The following is a 16,404-nucleotide window of genomic DNA, read 5'->3' as shown; positions in this document are numbered from 1 at the left end:
CAAAGTTTCTGTAAATTTTAGGGGGGTCAGTTGCACCCCCTCCTTAACACATAGGTCCGCCAATGGCTACGTCGACATCTAGTAGCCTTGTACCCAAAAGATAAGATTTTGTTAAACGTCACATACTTGGGTTATTTTATCCTGTTATCCGTAAAAAATAAATTGCATAATAAATTACCACTCTGAATTCAATCATAACTAATTAACAAGGTGGAAAAATAAAAATAAAACAAATTAACAAATAAAATCTGCAATCCTATTTATTTCTGAAAAAAAGTTTCATAGTCTATACCTGAGTCTCTTCCTTAAATTTGCTATAGTGAAGATATGAGTAAAGTTCATAGGATGACAAGGGTTAGGAATTACCATTTGAAATGTTTTTTCTTGTATAACCCCCCCTTCTTGCAAATTTTAATCGTATTATATTGGTTCTTTGAGCAGTCCAAGAAAAATAATAGAGCTAGCTAGGAATGAATAAAATATAAGATTACCGGTAGAGATCTGAGGATGACATCATCAGGATAAAATGTCAACTAAGACACTTTATTGCCTTCAATTGTTGACCCTATCCTCGTTTTTCACTTTCGTCCATAGATTTTTCTCTAATATACCATACTATTCACTCCTAAATTAAATATATCTTGTTGATCTTTTCTTTCCAACGAGTTATGAATTTTTGCTCTGTACATAGACATGAACGAGTGAAAAATTGTGCAACACCACCCAAAAAATAAGTCTAAATCTTTTACCAAAAATATCTGAAAGTATGTAGCAAATAGCAAGAAAATTTCAAAATACTAAAATAGACCTCTCACCTCTGAATACTAATAAAAAATTATTGTTTTGGGTAAAAGAAGAAAAAGAAAGGAAGCTAAAAAAGCAACGAATCAAAAACGAAAAAGACAGAGAGAAGAAAAAACATTATAAAGGAGGGATTTCGATTATATATTATAAAGACTACCAAAATTAGCAAACAAAAACATTCACTCGTTAACTCTTCTCCTCCATCCAATTTCATTTCTCTCTCTTTTCACTTCTCTCACTCATTTTTATTCGTCGTCGTCTTTTTCGTCTCCTCTGATTTGTTCTTTCTCTCTAAATTCGCTTCTTCTCACTTCTCCGATTCTCTTTTGGGTTTTTCCATTCCCGTATACGTTAAGGTAATCCTCAATGTCTCGTTCCCATAATCTGATTTAGTTTTTTTTTTTTTTCAATTCGGATTGCGAGTTTTTGATTTGTCTTATCAATGGAATTATGGATATATCTATGTTTAGGAGATTTTGTTATATAATCCATGTTACGGTGAATATTTTCAAAATTTGATGAAACCAATCTATATGTTTCTCTGTTTCTGGGTTTATCTCTGTATACTGAAACATTTGCCAACAACTTCTGTGGTCTGCATTTAATGGCCTCCTATGAAAAATAAAAGACTTTTTTTTTAACTCTCACGTTTAACTTATGTAACTGTTCGTTATCTTGGCCCCATCTATCTTCACTTTCGATGTGTGTTTAGACTCTCACCACGTATTTTGTCTCTATGGTCATTAAAGCAGCTAAATTTTTTGAAGTGGGAGGTTTTTGTAATTAGGACTGTGGAAGATAAAAAAATAGGACTAAACTTGATGTTTTTTGGATCCAAGACTTTGATAAAAAAACAGTTCTTGATATGTCTCTTATAAGTTTCTTGAATTGTGGATCTTGATTTGATGAGTAAATGGATCTTTGTTGTTTCAGAACATTTCAAGAAAGTGAAAAAAAAATGCAGGAAGGGACTGATCCTTATGGTGAGATTGAGATAAGTTTTGGTTATCAATGCAATAATAAGAAGAAGATAGGGATCCCTGAAGATAACATTGCTGATGGTCGTGAGGTTCTTGGTGGGTTTAGGCTTCAAAAGACAAGCAGTTTCTCTTGTTTATCTGGAGCTGCTTTAAGCGGAAACCCGACTTTAGCCAATACCAATATCTGCAATGGTGTGATTGGTTCTGAGATATTGCCGTCTCTAGATTCTCCGAAATCTTTCAGGAAAGTTCCTTCTTCGCCTGCGCTTTCGAAGCTTGACATACTATCTCCTTCTCTCCATGGAAGTATGGTTAGTCTAAGCTGTAGCTCGTCTACTAGCCCGAGTCCTCCTGAGCCAGAGTCTTGTTACTTGACATCAATGAGTTCTCCTTCTTCTGTTAATGAAGGGTTTCTTCTCTCTGCTATGGAAGTTCAAGTTGCTGGTGGTGCTGCAGGGGAAGATAGGGTTCAAGCTGTTTGCTCTGAGGAGAACGGTTGGTTGTTTTGCGCTATTTATGATGGATTTAATGGAAGAGATGCTGCTGATTTCTTGGCTTGTACTTTGTATGAGTCCATTGTGTTTCATCTTCAGTTGCTTGATCGTCAAATGAAGCAAACTAAGTCCGATGATGATGGCGAAAAACTGGAATTGTTATCAAATATAAGTAACATAGATTACTCTTCCACTGATTTGTTCAGGCAAGGAGTGCTAGATTGCTTAAACCGTGCGCTTTATCAGGCGGAAATCGATTTCTTAAGGATGGTTGAGCAAGAAATGGAAGAAAGACCGGATTTAGTATCCGTTGGATCATGCGTTTTGGTCACTCTCCTTGTTGGGAAGGATCTATACGTCCTTAATCTAGGTGATAGCAGAGCTGTTCTAGCGACATACAAGGGTAATAAGAAGCTGCAAGCTATTCAGCTCACAGAGGATCACACAGTTGATAACGAAGTCGAAGAAGCTAGACTCTTAAGTGAGCATCTTGATGATCCCAAAATCGTTATTGGTGGGAAAATCAAAGGAAAGCTTAAAGTTACTCGTGCTCTTGGAGTTGGTTACTTGAAGAAGGTATTAGTATTATTCTTAAGTTATGATTTTATACTTTTGAAGAAAAAGTATCAAATAGCTATTCTCTATTAACTTGCAGGAGAAACTAAACGATGCACTCATGGGAATCCTCCGCGTTCGTAACCTTTTGAGCCCGCCTTATGTTTCAGTGGAACCATCCATGAGAGTTCACAAGATAACGGAATCAGATCACTTTGTTATAGTTGCAAGTGATGGTTTGTTTGATTTCTTCAGCAACGAGGAAGCGATTGAGCTCGTCCATTCCTTCATTTCTAGCAATCCTTCTGGTGATCCCGCAAAGTTTCTGCTTGAACGTCTTGTAGCTAAAGCTGCTGCTCGTGCTGGTAAGAATGCTTTTTTATTTTTTAAGATTACTTCAACGAATGTGTGCAAACTTCATGATCTACTATATGACAAAAGAAAACACTTTGATTTAGGTTTTACCTTGGAAGAATTGACGAATGTTCCGGCTGGTCGGAGAAGGAGATATCATGACGATGTGACTATAATGGTAATCACTCTAGGTACCGATCAACGTACCTCAAAAGCTTCTACGTTCGTGTGATTTTGATGATGATGGCGACAAATGTTGGATTGGTAAAATTGTAATTAGTCTCACTGATCTTCTTTAGACTTTGGAACTGATCATCAGTTTTTTCAATTCTTTGGAACTGGTATAATATTATTTCAGTGTATAGTCCGTATATATATCATTGTAGTAGTCTTAGTTGCGAGCCTAGAATTCATCAGTTTGTCTCAGCCTGAGTCATATGTTCTGTTTTTTTTTTTTTTTAGGCCTTTTGGGTGTTTAGTCGGTTTGGTTTATTACCTTGGATTGTAACATAGAGTGATCCGTTTTGTCAATTGGCTAACTACTAGTGAAATAATGTTGGTGACCTACGCTGATCTTTAATCATGTGACAATAAAAGCACCTTATTGTTCACAACTTTTACATGTCTTACTTATATTTGTAAAATTGACTCAATGGTTACAAACCTTTTGGTTAAGTTCGAAGTGAAAGTGTGTGGTCAGCAATGTTTGAGATAGTAAGTCTATATATTTATCATCTTACAATGGTAATAAACCTAAGAAAACAGAGACATGAAAAAGATTCAAGAAAATCCGAATAAATTATTAGGCTTGCAGTCTGAACCTAAAGGAACCGGGATAAAATTGGGAGGATAAACACAGTAACAACACTTTGCACAAAAAAAAAAAAAAAAAAAAACACAGTAACAACACCGGGAAAACAAAAACCCAGAGTCAATTTGAATCTTCTTGAACAAATCTCCCCTCAAAATATAGATGCAAGCCGTTCTACTTTCATCGTCACCGCAACACAGAATTAGGGTGGTCTTGTCATAGATAAAGTAACTAATGCCACAAAACTTTGGCAAGATACTTGATGGAAAAGTCAACAAGCTAATCCACACAACTTCCTCTCCATACATCAAAAAAAGACATAAAATTTAAGGACTAACATGATAGAATAATAAATTAGTAAGAGTATCTGTAAGACATAAATATTTGTAAGGACCAAAATGAATAAAAAATGAAACCTCAAATTTCAAGGTTCTAAGGTTGCCTTTGGAGAACAAGAAACCTCAAATTAAATATGAAGATTTGATGTTGCCTTTGGAGAGAAATAACTATGTATTATTCTATTTCATACTCCATTAGAAAAGTGACAAAAATTTGTTATCATGATTATTGAATCAAAGGATTTTAATTGATTTTAGATTTATTAGTAAAAAAAAAAGCATATAAGGAATTTATGATATAAGGGAATTATTAACATTATCATTTCTGTGTATTTATTTTTAAGAAATGATAAATAATTAGTTATGAAGAGTTCTTTATTTTAAGAAATCTAAAAAGTTTAATAAGAACACTTCATAACTAATTCCACACATCTTAAAATGTAAAACGTAATGGGGAATACGTCGAATTAATCCTCTCAGAATTTCTTGGATTGTAAGTTGTAACATAGACTGAACCGGTTTTGTCAATTGGTTTAAACTAGTAGTGGAATAAAAGTTGAATTGAGAGCTTAATGTGAAACACTAAAAGCATCTTATTATTATTCAGAACTTTTACATTAAAGGAAGGGGGATAAAATTGGGAGCATAAACACAGTGATAACAAATGAAAACCTTATAATCAATTTCAAACTTCTTGAACAAATCTCCCCTGACGATGTAAATGCAAGCCGCTGAAGTTTTTTCGTCACACAAAAAATGATTAAGGTGGTCTTGTCATAGATGAAGTAACTAATGCCATAACACTCCTTAAATAAGTTTTGCACGTTACTTGGTGGAAACGTCAACAAGTTAATCCACACAACTTCCTCTTCACTGTTGTTGCTAGTATCAATCTTCTTCTTCGTAACCCAAATCTCAACCTTCCTTGTCTTGTAACATTGCTTTAACAAGGATAACTTATGTCCCTTGAAAATTTGGAGGACAAGTAAATCGGAAGAATCAAACTTCCGACACGGAAGGAGACAAAAGGGTTTGCATATCTCCCTCGAGAAATCAAAGCATTGGATGAGAAAGTCATCCGTGTTGGGAATACTAGGAACCCAATATAGATTTCCGTTCAAGGACACACTGTATCGTTGAACATCGCCTAGGAACCAGTCCCTGTTAGGTGTTTCAATAAACTTGAACGCATGAGAGGCACAGTCGTAGATCGCAACTCTCGGGTGGTAATCGTAAGAGGGCCTCTCTTCACGGCGACACATAAAAGACCCCAAGATTTTGTAAACCTTTTCGTCTCTAGTATTATCGTATCCTAAGCCACAGACATTGAAACCTATATCCTCGTACTCGATCCATTTAACCTGATTCAACCACGGATTCCAAAAAGCTGTCTCCAGGGGATAAGTCCAAGAGTTACAAAACAAGAACCCATCGCAAGCAGTGATGGTTATGCAAACAAATTTCCATTCACGGTAAGGGATGCCGGAGAAGTCTAGCACACGTAACTTAATCGTTGGATCAACTCCGTCAAGACCGATGATCTCTATCGAATAAAAATTGGATTTGGTCATGAAGATGAACTGAGGACATACCCGAGCAAAGTGGTTGTTGATAAAACTCTTTTCATCAAAAAGAGATTTCCATCGTTTGCAAACGGATCTGAATCGAACAAGAGATTGAGGTGGAAGCCGAGACAGTATATCTTCCTCCAGCTCCCATGGAAGCAGAACCATTAGCTCTGTCTTTTTTTGGTTTTTTGGGGGGAGTCAACGAGATCTTCTCTTTGTAGTTGTAGTAGCCTAGGAGAAGAGAAACAACTATATTATTTTATTTTATACTCCATTAGAAAAGTGACACAATTTTGTTATCATGATTATTGGATCAAAGGATTTTAATTAATTTTAGATTATATAGTAAAAAAATAAGCAAATAATGATTTAATAGAGGGACAATTGGTCAGAAAATCTTTATCATTATCATTTCTGTGTTTTATTTTTAAGAAGCCCGAAACTTTTTAGAGTTCTAAAAAAGTTTTAATAACTCTTTTAGGACTAATAAGAACCCATCATAACTTGGTTTGAAGTTTCGCCAATCACATAATCTCCTCTGTTTTGGATACGTTAAAGTTTGTTGTTGGCTCTGTTTTAATTTATTTCTTTTAGTTTCTCCATTAGCTACTCATTGTAACATAAGATTCTTTTTTGGATCAATCAATTACACATTCAAAAAAAAAAAAAAACTTTTCATAACTAATTTCACACAGTCAAAGTTTCTGCTTGAACGTCTTGTAGCTAAAGCTGCTGCTCGTGCTGGTAGAAGCTTTTTTTAAATGTTTACTTCAACGAATGTGTGGAAACTTCATGATCTATATGACAAAAGAAACACTTTGATGTAGGAGATATCATGGCGAATCATTTACATTGGAAGAATTGACGAATGTTCCGGCTGGTCGGAGAAGGAGATAGATATCATGACGATGTAACGATAATGGTAATCACTCTAGGTACCGATCAACGTACCTCAAAGGCTTCTACGTTCGTGTGATTTTGATGATGATTTTTTTTTTGGCCTTTTGGGTGATTAGTCGGTTTGGTTTTATTACCTTGGATTGTAAGTTGTAACATAGACTGAATCGGTTTTGTCAATTGGCTAACTACTAGTGAAATATATGTTGAATTGAGTATTTATTTAAAAGCACCTTATTATTCACAACTTTTACATTTCTTACGTATATTTGTAAAATTGACTCAACGGTTACAAACCTTTTGGTTAAGTTCGAAGTGAAAGTGTGTTGATCAGCAATGTTTGAGATAGTATAAATTTATTATCAAGACAATTTCATACAAGGTTTAAAGCAAACTGACTTAAACCCTAAGAAAGTAGAGACATGAACAAGATTCAAGAAAATGTGATAAAATTATTAGGCTTGCAATCTGAACCTAAAGGAACCGGGATGAAATTGGGAGCATAAATACAGTGACAACACCGGAAAACCCCAGAGTTAATTTGAATCTTCTTGAAGAAATCTCCCCTGACAATATAGATGCAAGGGGTTCCACCTCCATCGTCACCACAACACATGATTAGGGTGGTCTTGTCATAGATGAAGTAACTAATGTCGTAACGCTTATTACATAGGTTTGGCAAGTTACTTGATGGAAAAGTCAACAAGCTAATCCACACAACTTCCTCCCCACTGTTGTAGTTACTAGAATCAATCTTCTTCTTCGTAACCCAAATCTCAACCTTCCTTGTCTTATAACATTGCTTTAACAAGGATAACCTATTTTCATTGAAAACTTGGAGGACAAGTAAATCGCAAAAATCCATCTTCCGACACGGAAGGAGACAAAAGGGTTTGAATATATCCCTCGAGAAATCAAAGCTTCGGATGAGAAATTCACAAAAATCAAATTTGACGGGAATAGGAGAAATCCAATAGAGATTTCCGTTCAAGGACACACTGGATCGTTGAACATCGGTTATGGACCAGTCCTCGTTAGGTGTATCAATAAACTTGAACGCTTGAGAGGTACAATCGTATATCGCAACTTCACGACGACACATATATAAAAGACCCCAAGATTTTGTAAACCTTTTCGTCTCTAGTATTATCGTATCCTAAGCCACAGGCATCAAAATCTTTATCCTCAAAATCGTTCCATTTAACCTGTTTCAACCACGGATTCCAGAGCGCTGTCCCCTTGGTCATCCCCGGGCAAAAGAAAACGAAGGCGATTGGGAAAGAGTTACAAAACAAGAACCCATCGCAAGTAGTGATGCTTATGCAGTTAAAATCCAATTTCCGGTAGTAAGGTTTAGAAGGCAGATCAAGCAAATTAATCGTAGGATCTACGCCGTCGAGACCGATGATATCTATCGAATAAATATTGGAATTGGTCATGCAGATGAACTGAGGACGAGCGCGAGCAAAGTGGTGGTTGATGAAACCCTTTTCATAGAAAAGAGCATTCCAACGTTTGCAAACGGATCTGAATCGAACAAGAGATTGAGCTGGAAGCCGAGAGAGTATATCTTCCTCTAGCTCCCGTGGAAGCGGAACCATTAGCTCTGTTTCTTTTTTTGGTTTTTTTGTTTTTTTTGGTGTTTTTTGGGGAGTCAACGAGATCTTCCCTTTGCAGTTTAGGAGAAGAACCATGTTATTTATATATTTTACACTCCATTAAAAAGGTAACACAATTTTGTATCATGATTATTGGATTAAATGATATTAATTAATTTTAGATCTACACATACATTTTTGGTAAAGATTTTGTAAAAAATCCCTAAAGAAATTATTATTAACTTTCAAGTCCTTACAAAATATATCTAAACAAAATATTCTAAAGTAGAAAACTTACATATCATCAATCTACATTAAACACTTACATAAATAGTTTCCTTTCTTAATGTCCAATTTATGAATAATTACAATTGAGTTATTACATTATATATCCTCCAGCGAAATTTTTGTCCTAAAAGTAAATACTATTTAGTTTTTAGTCCCTACAAAATCTATTCCAATAAGATATTATCTTAAATTTATATCCTTAATTAAATTTTATCTTTATTGCACTACATTCAATTAGTTGCTAATTTCCTAAACTCTCTTTACCTACATTAAATATAAATTTATAAATTCTTCTTTCACTTTTATTTGTTCTTATATCTAATTTATTTGATTTTATATAAAAATACATCTAATTAATAAATATTAGATTTTTTCCGCATATGATGTAATTCAAATTTTAAAAAACTGACATATATTACTCAATCAATGAAGAAAACAAAATATGTGTACAAGGTCCCACATTGCTTAAAAAACTGGACAATGGTTCAGAGTCATACTATAAAAATGATCAAAATGATTCTTAATACGAATGAGCAGGAGGCTTGATTTATTAGACATCCAAAATTAAGAGTGTTAATCAGTTTACTCCGGTATTTATTTTTTTTTAAGAATTGAAACTTTAAAAAGTTTCAAAATATTATAAATATTTAACTTTTTAAAAGTTAAGCTTTAGAAAATGTTTTAAATATTTATAATTTTTAAACTTTTATAAAGATTTAAATATTATAAATATTTGAACTTTATAAGAAGTTTAAATATTATAAATTTAAATATTATTAATACTTAAAAAGATATTAATATGGGACGATATACCACGGGTAAAATTCTAGATATAACAATCAAAATAAAATTATGAAGTTTGGATCGATATTAATTTTTTTTTTGAAGTTTCCATTATTATAATAGAAATTTTTAAAACTTATAAGAAAATGACAAAATAATGTTTAATTTCATGGGACGGGGTTATATAGTAAGACGGGTTTGGGTCGATATTAATACGGAATTATATTCTACGGGTGAAATCCTAGATATAACAATCAAAATACAATTATAAAGTTTAGATTAAATATTTTTTTTTTGAAGTTTCAAATATTATAAATATTAAACTTTATAAGAAAATGACAAAATAATGTTTAATTTCATGGGACGGGGTTATATGGTGGGAGGGGTTTGGATCGATATTAATATGGTACTGTAAACTATGGGTGAAATCCTAGATATAATAATCAAAAAATAATTTTAAAGTTTGGATCGATATTAAAACTTTTTTGAAGTTTCAAATATTATAAATATTTGAACTTTATAAGAAAATAACAAAAGGATGTTTAATTCATGGGACAGGGTTATATGGGACGGGTTTGGATCGATATTATTATGAGATGATATACTATGGTGAAACCCTAGAATTAACAATCAAAATATAATTATATAATTTTAAACACCAAACAAAACAAATACAATTGAAAATTAAATGTAGTTTTTAGTTATAAAATCATTCCGAGGTGTACCATACATTAAAAAAAACAATAGCCTATATCTATAGATCATCTTAAAAACAAAAAAAAATCAATTTTTTATTTAATAAAAATATAGATCCTAAGTGTACCTATTGGATATGTTATTCATATATAAATAATATTAATTAAAATAAAAATTTCTAACTTTCTAAAGAAAATATCAACCTGCGGTGTACCGCGGGTCAATATCTAGTTATGTAGTAAAAACGCAAATATTGGTTTTAATACAGGGACAATTGGTCAGAAAATCTTTAGAGAATTATGAAAAATTTCTCTTTTTTTAATAAAAGTACTTTATTATCATTATCATTATCCTTTTAGTGTTTCATTATTAAGAAGCCCGAAACTTTATAGAGTTCTAAAATTTTAATAACTCTGTTTTTTTTGGTAGTTAACTTTAATAACTCTTTTAGGACTAATAAGAAATATTCATAACTAATTTCACACATCAACATCTTAAAATGTAAAACGAAAGGGGGAATACTTCTCGAATTAATCCTCTCAGTATTTCTTGACCTCATGAGCCAAAATTCTCAAGGTAGCCCAAGTAATCTCCCCCATACGGCCCATTACTAAGTCTTTGCACTCTAAGTTGAATTCAAACCTTTGTGACGCCCAATTTTTTAATGTTCCTTCCTTCAGAGAATTGCCAAAAATAAAATGCGCCCACCGTGGGGCTCGAACCCACGACCACAAGGTTAAGAGCCTTGCGCTCTACCAACTGAGCTAGACGGGCTTAGATGTTTGTATTTATAATTGTAAATACCTAAATCCTACAAACATTCCTGTGTTTATTCAAGACCACATTCTTCAAGTTTAATGGTTTTTTTTTTCTTCTTATAAAGACATTGTAATACAATTACCATTGTATTTAACATCTTTAACAGTACTACCAACATTTTTGTTAGCTATAAACTTTTGAATATGTATAAATATTCTTTCAGTTCAAAGAAAGTTCCTTGGAAAGAAAAAGGAAACCAATTTTCTCTAGATATTTACTCTAATTATAGATGAAGGAAAGTTTTCATGCAAAAAAATGGAAAATAATTAAAAGGAAAAAGGGCAATTTATATTAAACACTAGTATATATCAACAAGAAATAAACAGGTTCGAGTTTTCACTAAGATGAATTATCAATATGCTTTTCCGGTCGTGTGTTGGTATGGTGTCCCGGTACTCGAGAGCTCTACTCCCGACGGTAACAATCTCTAGCCGGATCGCTAATATTGTTCTTCCGTTTGCATTAACTCGCGGAAGAAAGATCCATACCATGTCGAAGGATGAGGAATGGTGGAAGAAAATAGAAAAAAGTCCTCCCGTTGATGAATTGATGCTGGAGTCGGTGGTAGAGGTCTTCACTGACTCTACCGAGTATAGCAAAGTCAAACCTTGGCAGACTCTTAACCAAGAATCATATGGGGGCTCTGGTATGTGACTATACTTATCTCAAAGCTCACATCAAGGTTTTTTTTTATGCGTTACTTTGGCTGTAAATTGATGTTTTTAGGATTTGCAATCGCGGGAAAGAAAATTCTTACGAACGCTCATGTGGTGGAGGTGATGAATGATCACACATTCGTGCACGTGAAAAGACATGGCTCTCAAGTCAAATACAAAGCAAAAGTTCAAAAGATTGCACATGAGTGTGATTTGGCCATCTTGGAGATCGATAGCGACGAGTTTTGGAAGGGTATGAATCCCTTGGAGTTCGGAGACATACCGCCTCTCAATGAAATTGTATATGTTGTTGGTTATCCAGAAGGTATTTATTCTTGACAATGTTTCAAACTATCATATGAGTATAAAGCATGGTAATAGATAGATGTTTGCCCTAGTTTCCTATGGTCTATAATTCATATTACAATATACCAAGAAACTATGTTAAAATTATGAAACTTTTATTCTGCTTTGGTTACGAGCGAGAATTAATGTGCTCAAGCTCAACTCACGTTTCTATTTTCGTATGAGTTCCAATACTGCATAGCATCCAATAAATCATCATGCTTGCAAGTCATGTTTATTAAATTACGGAAATTTTTTTGTTGATAATTAATGAAACTAGCTCTTATATATTATGCTTTCATTATTTGCTCAAATGTAGCTGGTGAAACAATATGCGTTACAAAAGGTGTTGTAACTGGAGTTAAAACTGGAAATTACCTTCAAAGTTCCACTAAACTACTGACAATACAAATTGACGCAACTACCAACGATGGAAATAGTGGTGGCCCGGTTATTACAGGAAACAAAGTCGTTGGTGTAGTATTTCAAGATCTTGGAGATGAGAAAAGTACAGGGTAAGTTGTTTGATATAGTTTTGCTTACATTTGAGATCAAGAGGTGCAACCTTCACTTTTGCATATATTTTCCCTGACGTTTTTTTTCTCTCTCTCTTTGGTTTTCACATGCAGTGTCGTAATCCCAACCCCAATAATTAGACATTTCATAACTGGTGCAGAAGAAAGCTCCCATAACGCTGTTTTCGGCTCACTAGTTCTATCATGTCAGTCAATGGAAAATGCTCAAATTCGTAATCATTTTAAGATGAGCCCTGAAACGACAGGAATTCTTATAAACAAAATAAACTCATCGTCGGGGGCTCACAAAATTCTGAGAAAAGATGACATCATTCTCGCAATTGATGGTGTTCCAATAGGAAATGATGAAACATGTAATATAAACTATATATATTTTTTACATCGCTTAATGTTTTCCATGTTTACTATTAAGTGAGACTATGTTTGATGCAGGTCCTTTTCGAAATGAGGAACGAATAAGTTTCAATCATTTTATTTCTATGAAGAAACCAGATGAAAAAATCTTAGTAAAGGTTCTAAGGAAGGGAAAAGAGCATGAATACAATATCAGTTTAAAGCCGGTAAGTCCTCATTTGTAATCAAAATTTTATGACTCCTTTCCAAATTGTTGGCTATATTAGTTCGCATTTTGTTTGAACTATGTTTTACTGTTGTCAGGTGAAACCACACATGCAAGTGCAACAATATTATATAACCTTCCAAGTTATTACATATTCGGTGGTTTTGTTTTTGTGCCTCTCACTAAATCGTACATTGATGATTTGAGCTTAGAATGTGTATTAAATGATGAGTACAAAATTACCGATGAACAACAAGTCATAATCTCTCAGGTTTGCTTTTCTTTGTCCACAATACTAAATCCTCTTTTAAGCTCAGTGCCAAGCTGAATATTAGTTTATTGTAAAGAATGATGATAATTATTTGAGCTACTAAGATATTTTTTTGCTAGTAGTAGTTCTTTTCCGTCCCTTAATTTTGTCAACAATGAGACTATGAGCATGTAAACTATTTCGAATTTAAAACAAATAATATTTCCCTTTTTATATTTTAGGTAATGCCAGATGACATTAACAAAGGATACAGTAATTTCAAAGATTTACAGGTAATTTATTTATGAGACTTCTTGGATGAATCCCAAACACCAATCATTTATTAATTGGTCTTTCGCTAAAAGAAAATATATTTATGGTGGGAACAGGTGGAAAAAGTAAACGGAGTGAAGGTAAAGAATTTAAAACACTTACGTGAACTGATAGAGGGATGTTGTGGCAAAGATCTGAGGTTGGACTTGGAAAATGACAAAGTTATGGTACTCAACTATGAATCTGCTAAAAAGGCAAATTTGAGATCTTGGAACGTCACAATATAAAATCGGCTTGGGGCAGCGAGTAGTCTCCCTCCGCAACTTGATTATCCGATCAAAGATAATAGGATTGACCGTATGCCTTGGAGTTGTCTTCCTTTGCTGCTTTGTCCGAAGGTAAGCTCAAAGATACTAGGATTGTTTATGGCCTGTCCAAGGCTAAAAGCAGAACAAGATTCTTAAAAAGGTTGAGATTCAGCTTAATCTAAAGAATCTTTTGCTTTTGTATAAAAACTAAAAAAACGAAATGACTTGGGACGACGAATACTATATAGTTTAACTTTCTCTCTAGTGGAGCACGCTAATAATCTATAAGTAAAAAATCATGTTGTGGTTTCCTCTAGGGTTTTTTTTATATAATTAATTCAATGCCCTATCTAAGCAAACAATGAGAGAATGTAAAATATTTCGAATTTTGAACAAGACTTATACATCTACCAGCTCCTAAAAGCCGTGTTAAAAAAAAAAATGAATCTGTTGGTAAAGCTTTTGATGATTTGTTCAAACTTCAAAAAAAGAAAAGTTAAAGGTTCCTTGGAGAGAAAGCAAACCAATTTCTCTACGATAAGTAAAGGAAATTTTTGAAGACGAAAAATGGAAAAAACTTTGATAAGAAAAGGAAGAGAAAAAAAAAAGGACTTCCTATTTAAACAGTAGCATCAACCAGGGGTTCGATTTTCCAATAAGTTTGATATGGTTTTCCGGCCGTGTGTTGATATGGTGGGGTGGTACACGAGAGCTCGGGTTCCTGGTTTACTCTCTTCTCTTTTCTTTTACCGAAGTTGCAATAATGTACTGACCAATTCACTGCCAACGGTAACAACTGCCGGCCGAGTTTCCAGATATGACTATCTATGCAGGAGGAGCACATCAGCAGCAGAGAGGGGTGTAGTTCTTCCATTTGCGTTAACTGGCCGAAGAAAGATCCATTCAATACATGAAGATGCGAAGAAGCTAGAACGGTGGAAGAAAATAGAAGAAAGTCGTCCTGTTGATGAATTGGTGCTGGATTCGGTTGTAGAGGTATTCTCTGACTCTACCGGGTATAGAAAATCCAAACCTTGGCAGACTTGTTACAAGAAAGAGCGAGATAAGCTTGAGAGAAAGTTTGTTGAAAAAGATTCTTATTTCTTAAGAAAGTAAAGCTGTACAATTGTCAATATATACAAGTGTAGCTAAACTAAACCAGTCAAATAAACCAGAGTTTATCTAGACTAAATAAACCAAAATGCAAGTAACCGGTACAATCCAATAGTCCCCCTCAAGAGGAGGCAAATATATTATGAAGACTCATCTTGGATTGTAGATGTGCAAACTGATAAGGAAATAATGGTTTAGTCAAGATATCAGCCACTTGATCTTCCGTACGAACATGTAGCATTCTGATGAGACCTCTGTCCAAACGTTCTCGAACCGTATGACAATCTATCTCAATGTGCTTTGTCCGCTCGTGGAATACCGGATTTGTGGCAATGTATATGGCAGCGGTACTATCAGAGAAAAGTATAGGAACTGACCCTGTGTAGACTTTTAAATCTGAAAGCAAGATAGCAATCCATACCATTTCACATGAAGCCAAAGCAAGAGCCCTGTACTCGGCCTCTGCAGATGATCTTGAGACTGTGGGTTGTTTCTTTGATCGCCAAGAAATCAAGGAAGAGCCAAGAAACATTGTGAAACCTGTGGTGGAACGACGAGTGTCTGGACATGTACCCCAATCTGAATCAGCAAAACCTTTGAGAGTTAAGTCAGGATCTGATGAATAGAAGAGGCCTTGACCCACTGTCCCTTTGATATACTGTAAAACTTTGTAGACTGCAGTCAAGTGAGAAGTACGAGGAGCAGCAGAATACTGACAAAGCTTGTTGACAGCAAAGGTGATATCAGGTCTGGTTATTGTTAAATACATCAAACGCCCTACCAGACTGCGGTACATTTCTCTGTTCTCAAGTAATTCACCATCAGTCTTGGAAAGTTTCGTATTGGGAATCATGGGAATGGAGGAAGATTTACAAGCTAACATACCAGTGGAAGTGAGAAGTTCCAAGGCATATTTGCGTTGACACAAAGAGATACCTTCAGCATTTCTAGCTATCTCCAAACCCAGAAAATATTTAAGAGGTCCAAGCTCACGCAGTTTGAAACTCTGTTTCAATGAAGCCGTCAGTTGTGTTGCAGCACCTTCAGTTGTGCTGGCAATAACTATATCGTCCACATAAACAAGGACTGCAAGAAACTCATTACCAGAACTGTGAATAAAAAGAATGTGATCACCATGGCCCTTAGTGAATCCCAGACTTAATAATCTTTCAGAAAACTTCAGAAACCATTGCCTAGAAGCCTGTTTAAGGCCATAAATGGATTTCTTGAGCTTCAAAACAGCATTCTTAGGCAATTGGTCCCCCTTACTGTCTGCATAACCTTCAGGCAATCGCATATATATATCTTCCTCCAAATCTCCATTCAAAAATGCATTTGAAATGTCAAGTTGATTCAAATACCATTTCTTGGACGCAGAG

General features: G+C 34.4%; 3 protein-coding genes, 1 non-coding gene and 1 pseudogene across 4 annotated transcripts; 2 read left to right on the top strand and 3 right to left on the bottom strand.

The window, feature by feature from the left end:
* The first annotated feature begins 867 nt into the window (after positions 1–867).
* LOC9319079 (probable protein phosphatase 2C 40) lies at positions 868–3,803 on the top strand. The gene is made up of 4 exons (XM_021033478.1): positions 868–1,160; positions 1,738–2,854; positions 2,934–3,198; positions 3,292–3,803. The coding sequence occupies exons 2-4, from the start codon at positions 1,763–1,765 to the stop codon at positions 3,417–3,419; spliced, it is 1,485 nt and encodes a 494-aa protein (XP_020889137.1). The 5' UTR covers positions 868–1,160; positions 1,738–1,762; the 3' UTR covers positions 3,420–3,803.
* A 912-nt stretch (positions 3,804–4,715) lies between these two features.
* On the bottom strand, positions 4,716–6,905 carry LOC110230458 (putative F-box protein At3g51171). Its single transcript, XM_021033520.1, is given in 2 exon segments — positions 4,716–5,085; positions 5,088–6,905. Coding segments are annotated over 2 exon segments (1,119 nt in total). The 5' UTR covers positions 6,070–6,905; the 3' UTR covers positions 4,716–4,948.
* A 199-nt stretch (positions 6,906–7,104) lies between these two features.
* Positions 7,105–8,569, bottom strand: LOC9321216 (annotated as a pseudogene).
* A 2,298-nt stretch (positions 8,570–10,867) lies between these two features.
* On the bottom strand, positions 10,868–10,940 carry TRNAK-CUU. Its single transcript has one exon. It is a non-coding gene; the product is annotated as a tRNA-Lys (tRNA).
* A 283-nt stretch (positions 10,941–11,223) lies between these two features.
* On the top strand, positions 11,224–15,094 carry LOC9321215 (putative protease Do-like 12, mitochondrial). Its single transcript, XM_021033586.1, is given in 10 exon segments — positions 11,224–11,631; positions 11,712–11,966; positions 12,306–12,501; positions 12,616–12,875; positions 12,955–13,082; positions 13,180–13,209; positions 13,212–13,352; positions 13,574–13,624; positions 13,721–13,859; positions 13,862–15,094. Coding segments are annotated over 10 exon segments (1,542 nt in total). The 5' UTR covers positions 11,224–11,342; the 3' UTR covers positions 13,915–15,094.
* The last annotated feature ends 1,310 nt before the right edge of the window (positions 15,095–16,404 follow it).

Source organism: Arabidopsis lyrata (genome assembly GCF_000004255.2).
Source record: "Arabidopsis lyrata subsp. lyrata unplaced genomic scaffold ARALYscaffold_3, whole genome shotgun sequence".
NCBI lineage: Eukaryota > Viridiplantae > Streptophyta > Magnoliopsida > Brassicales > Brassicaceae > Arabidopsis > Arabidopsis lyrata.
The sequence above is the reverse complement of the archived record's forward strand: the minus strand, read 5'-3'. Positions and strand labels throughout refer to the sequence as shown.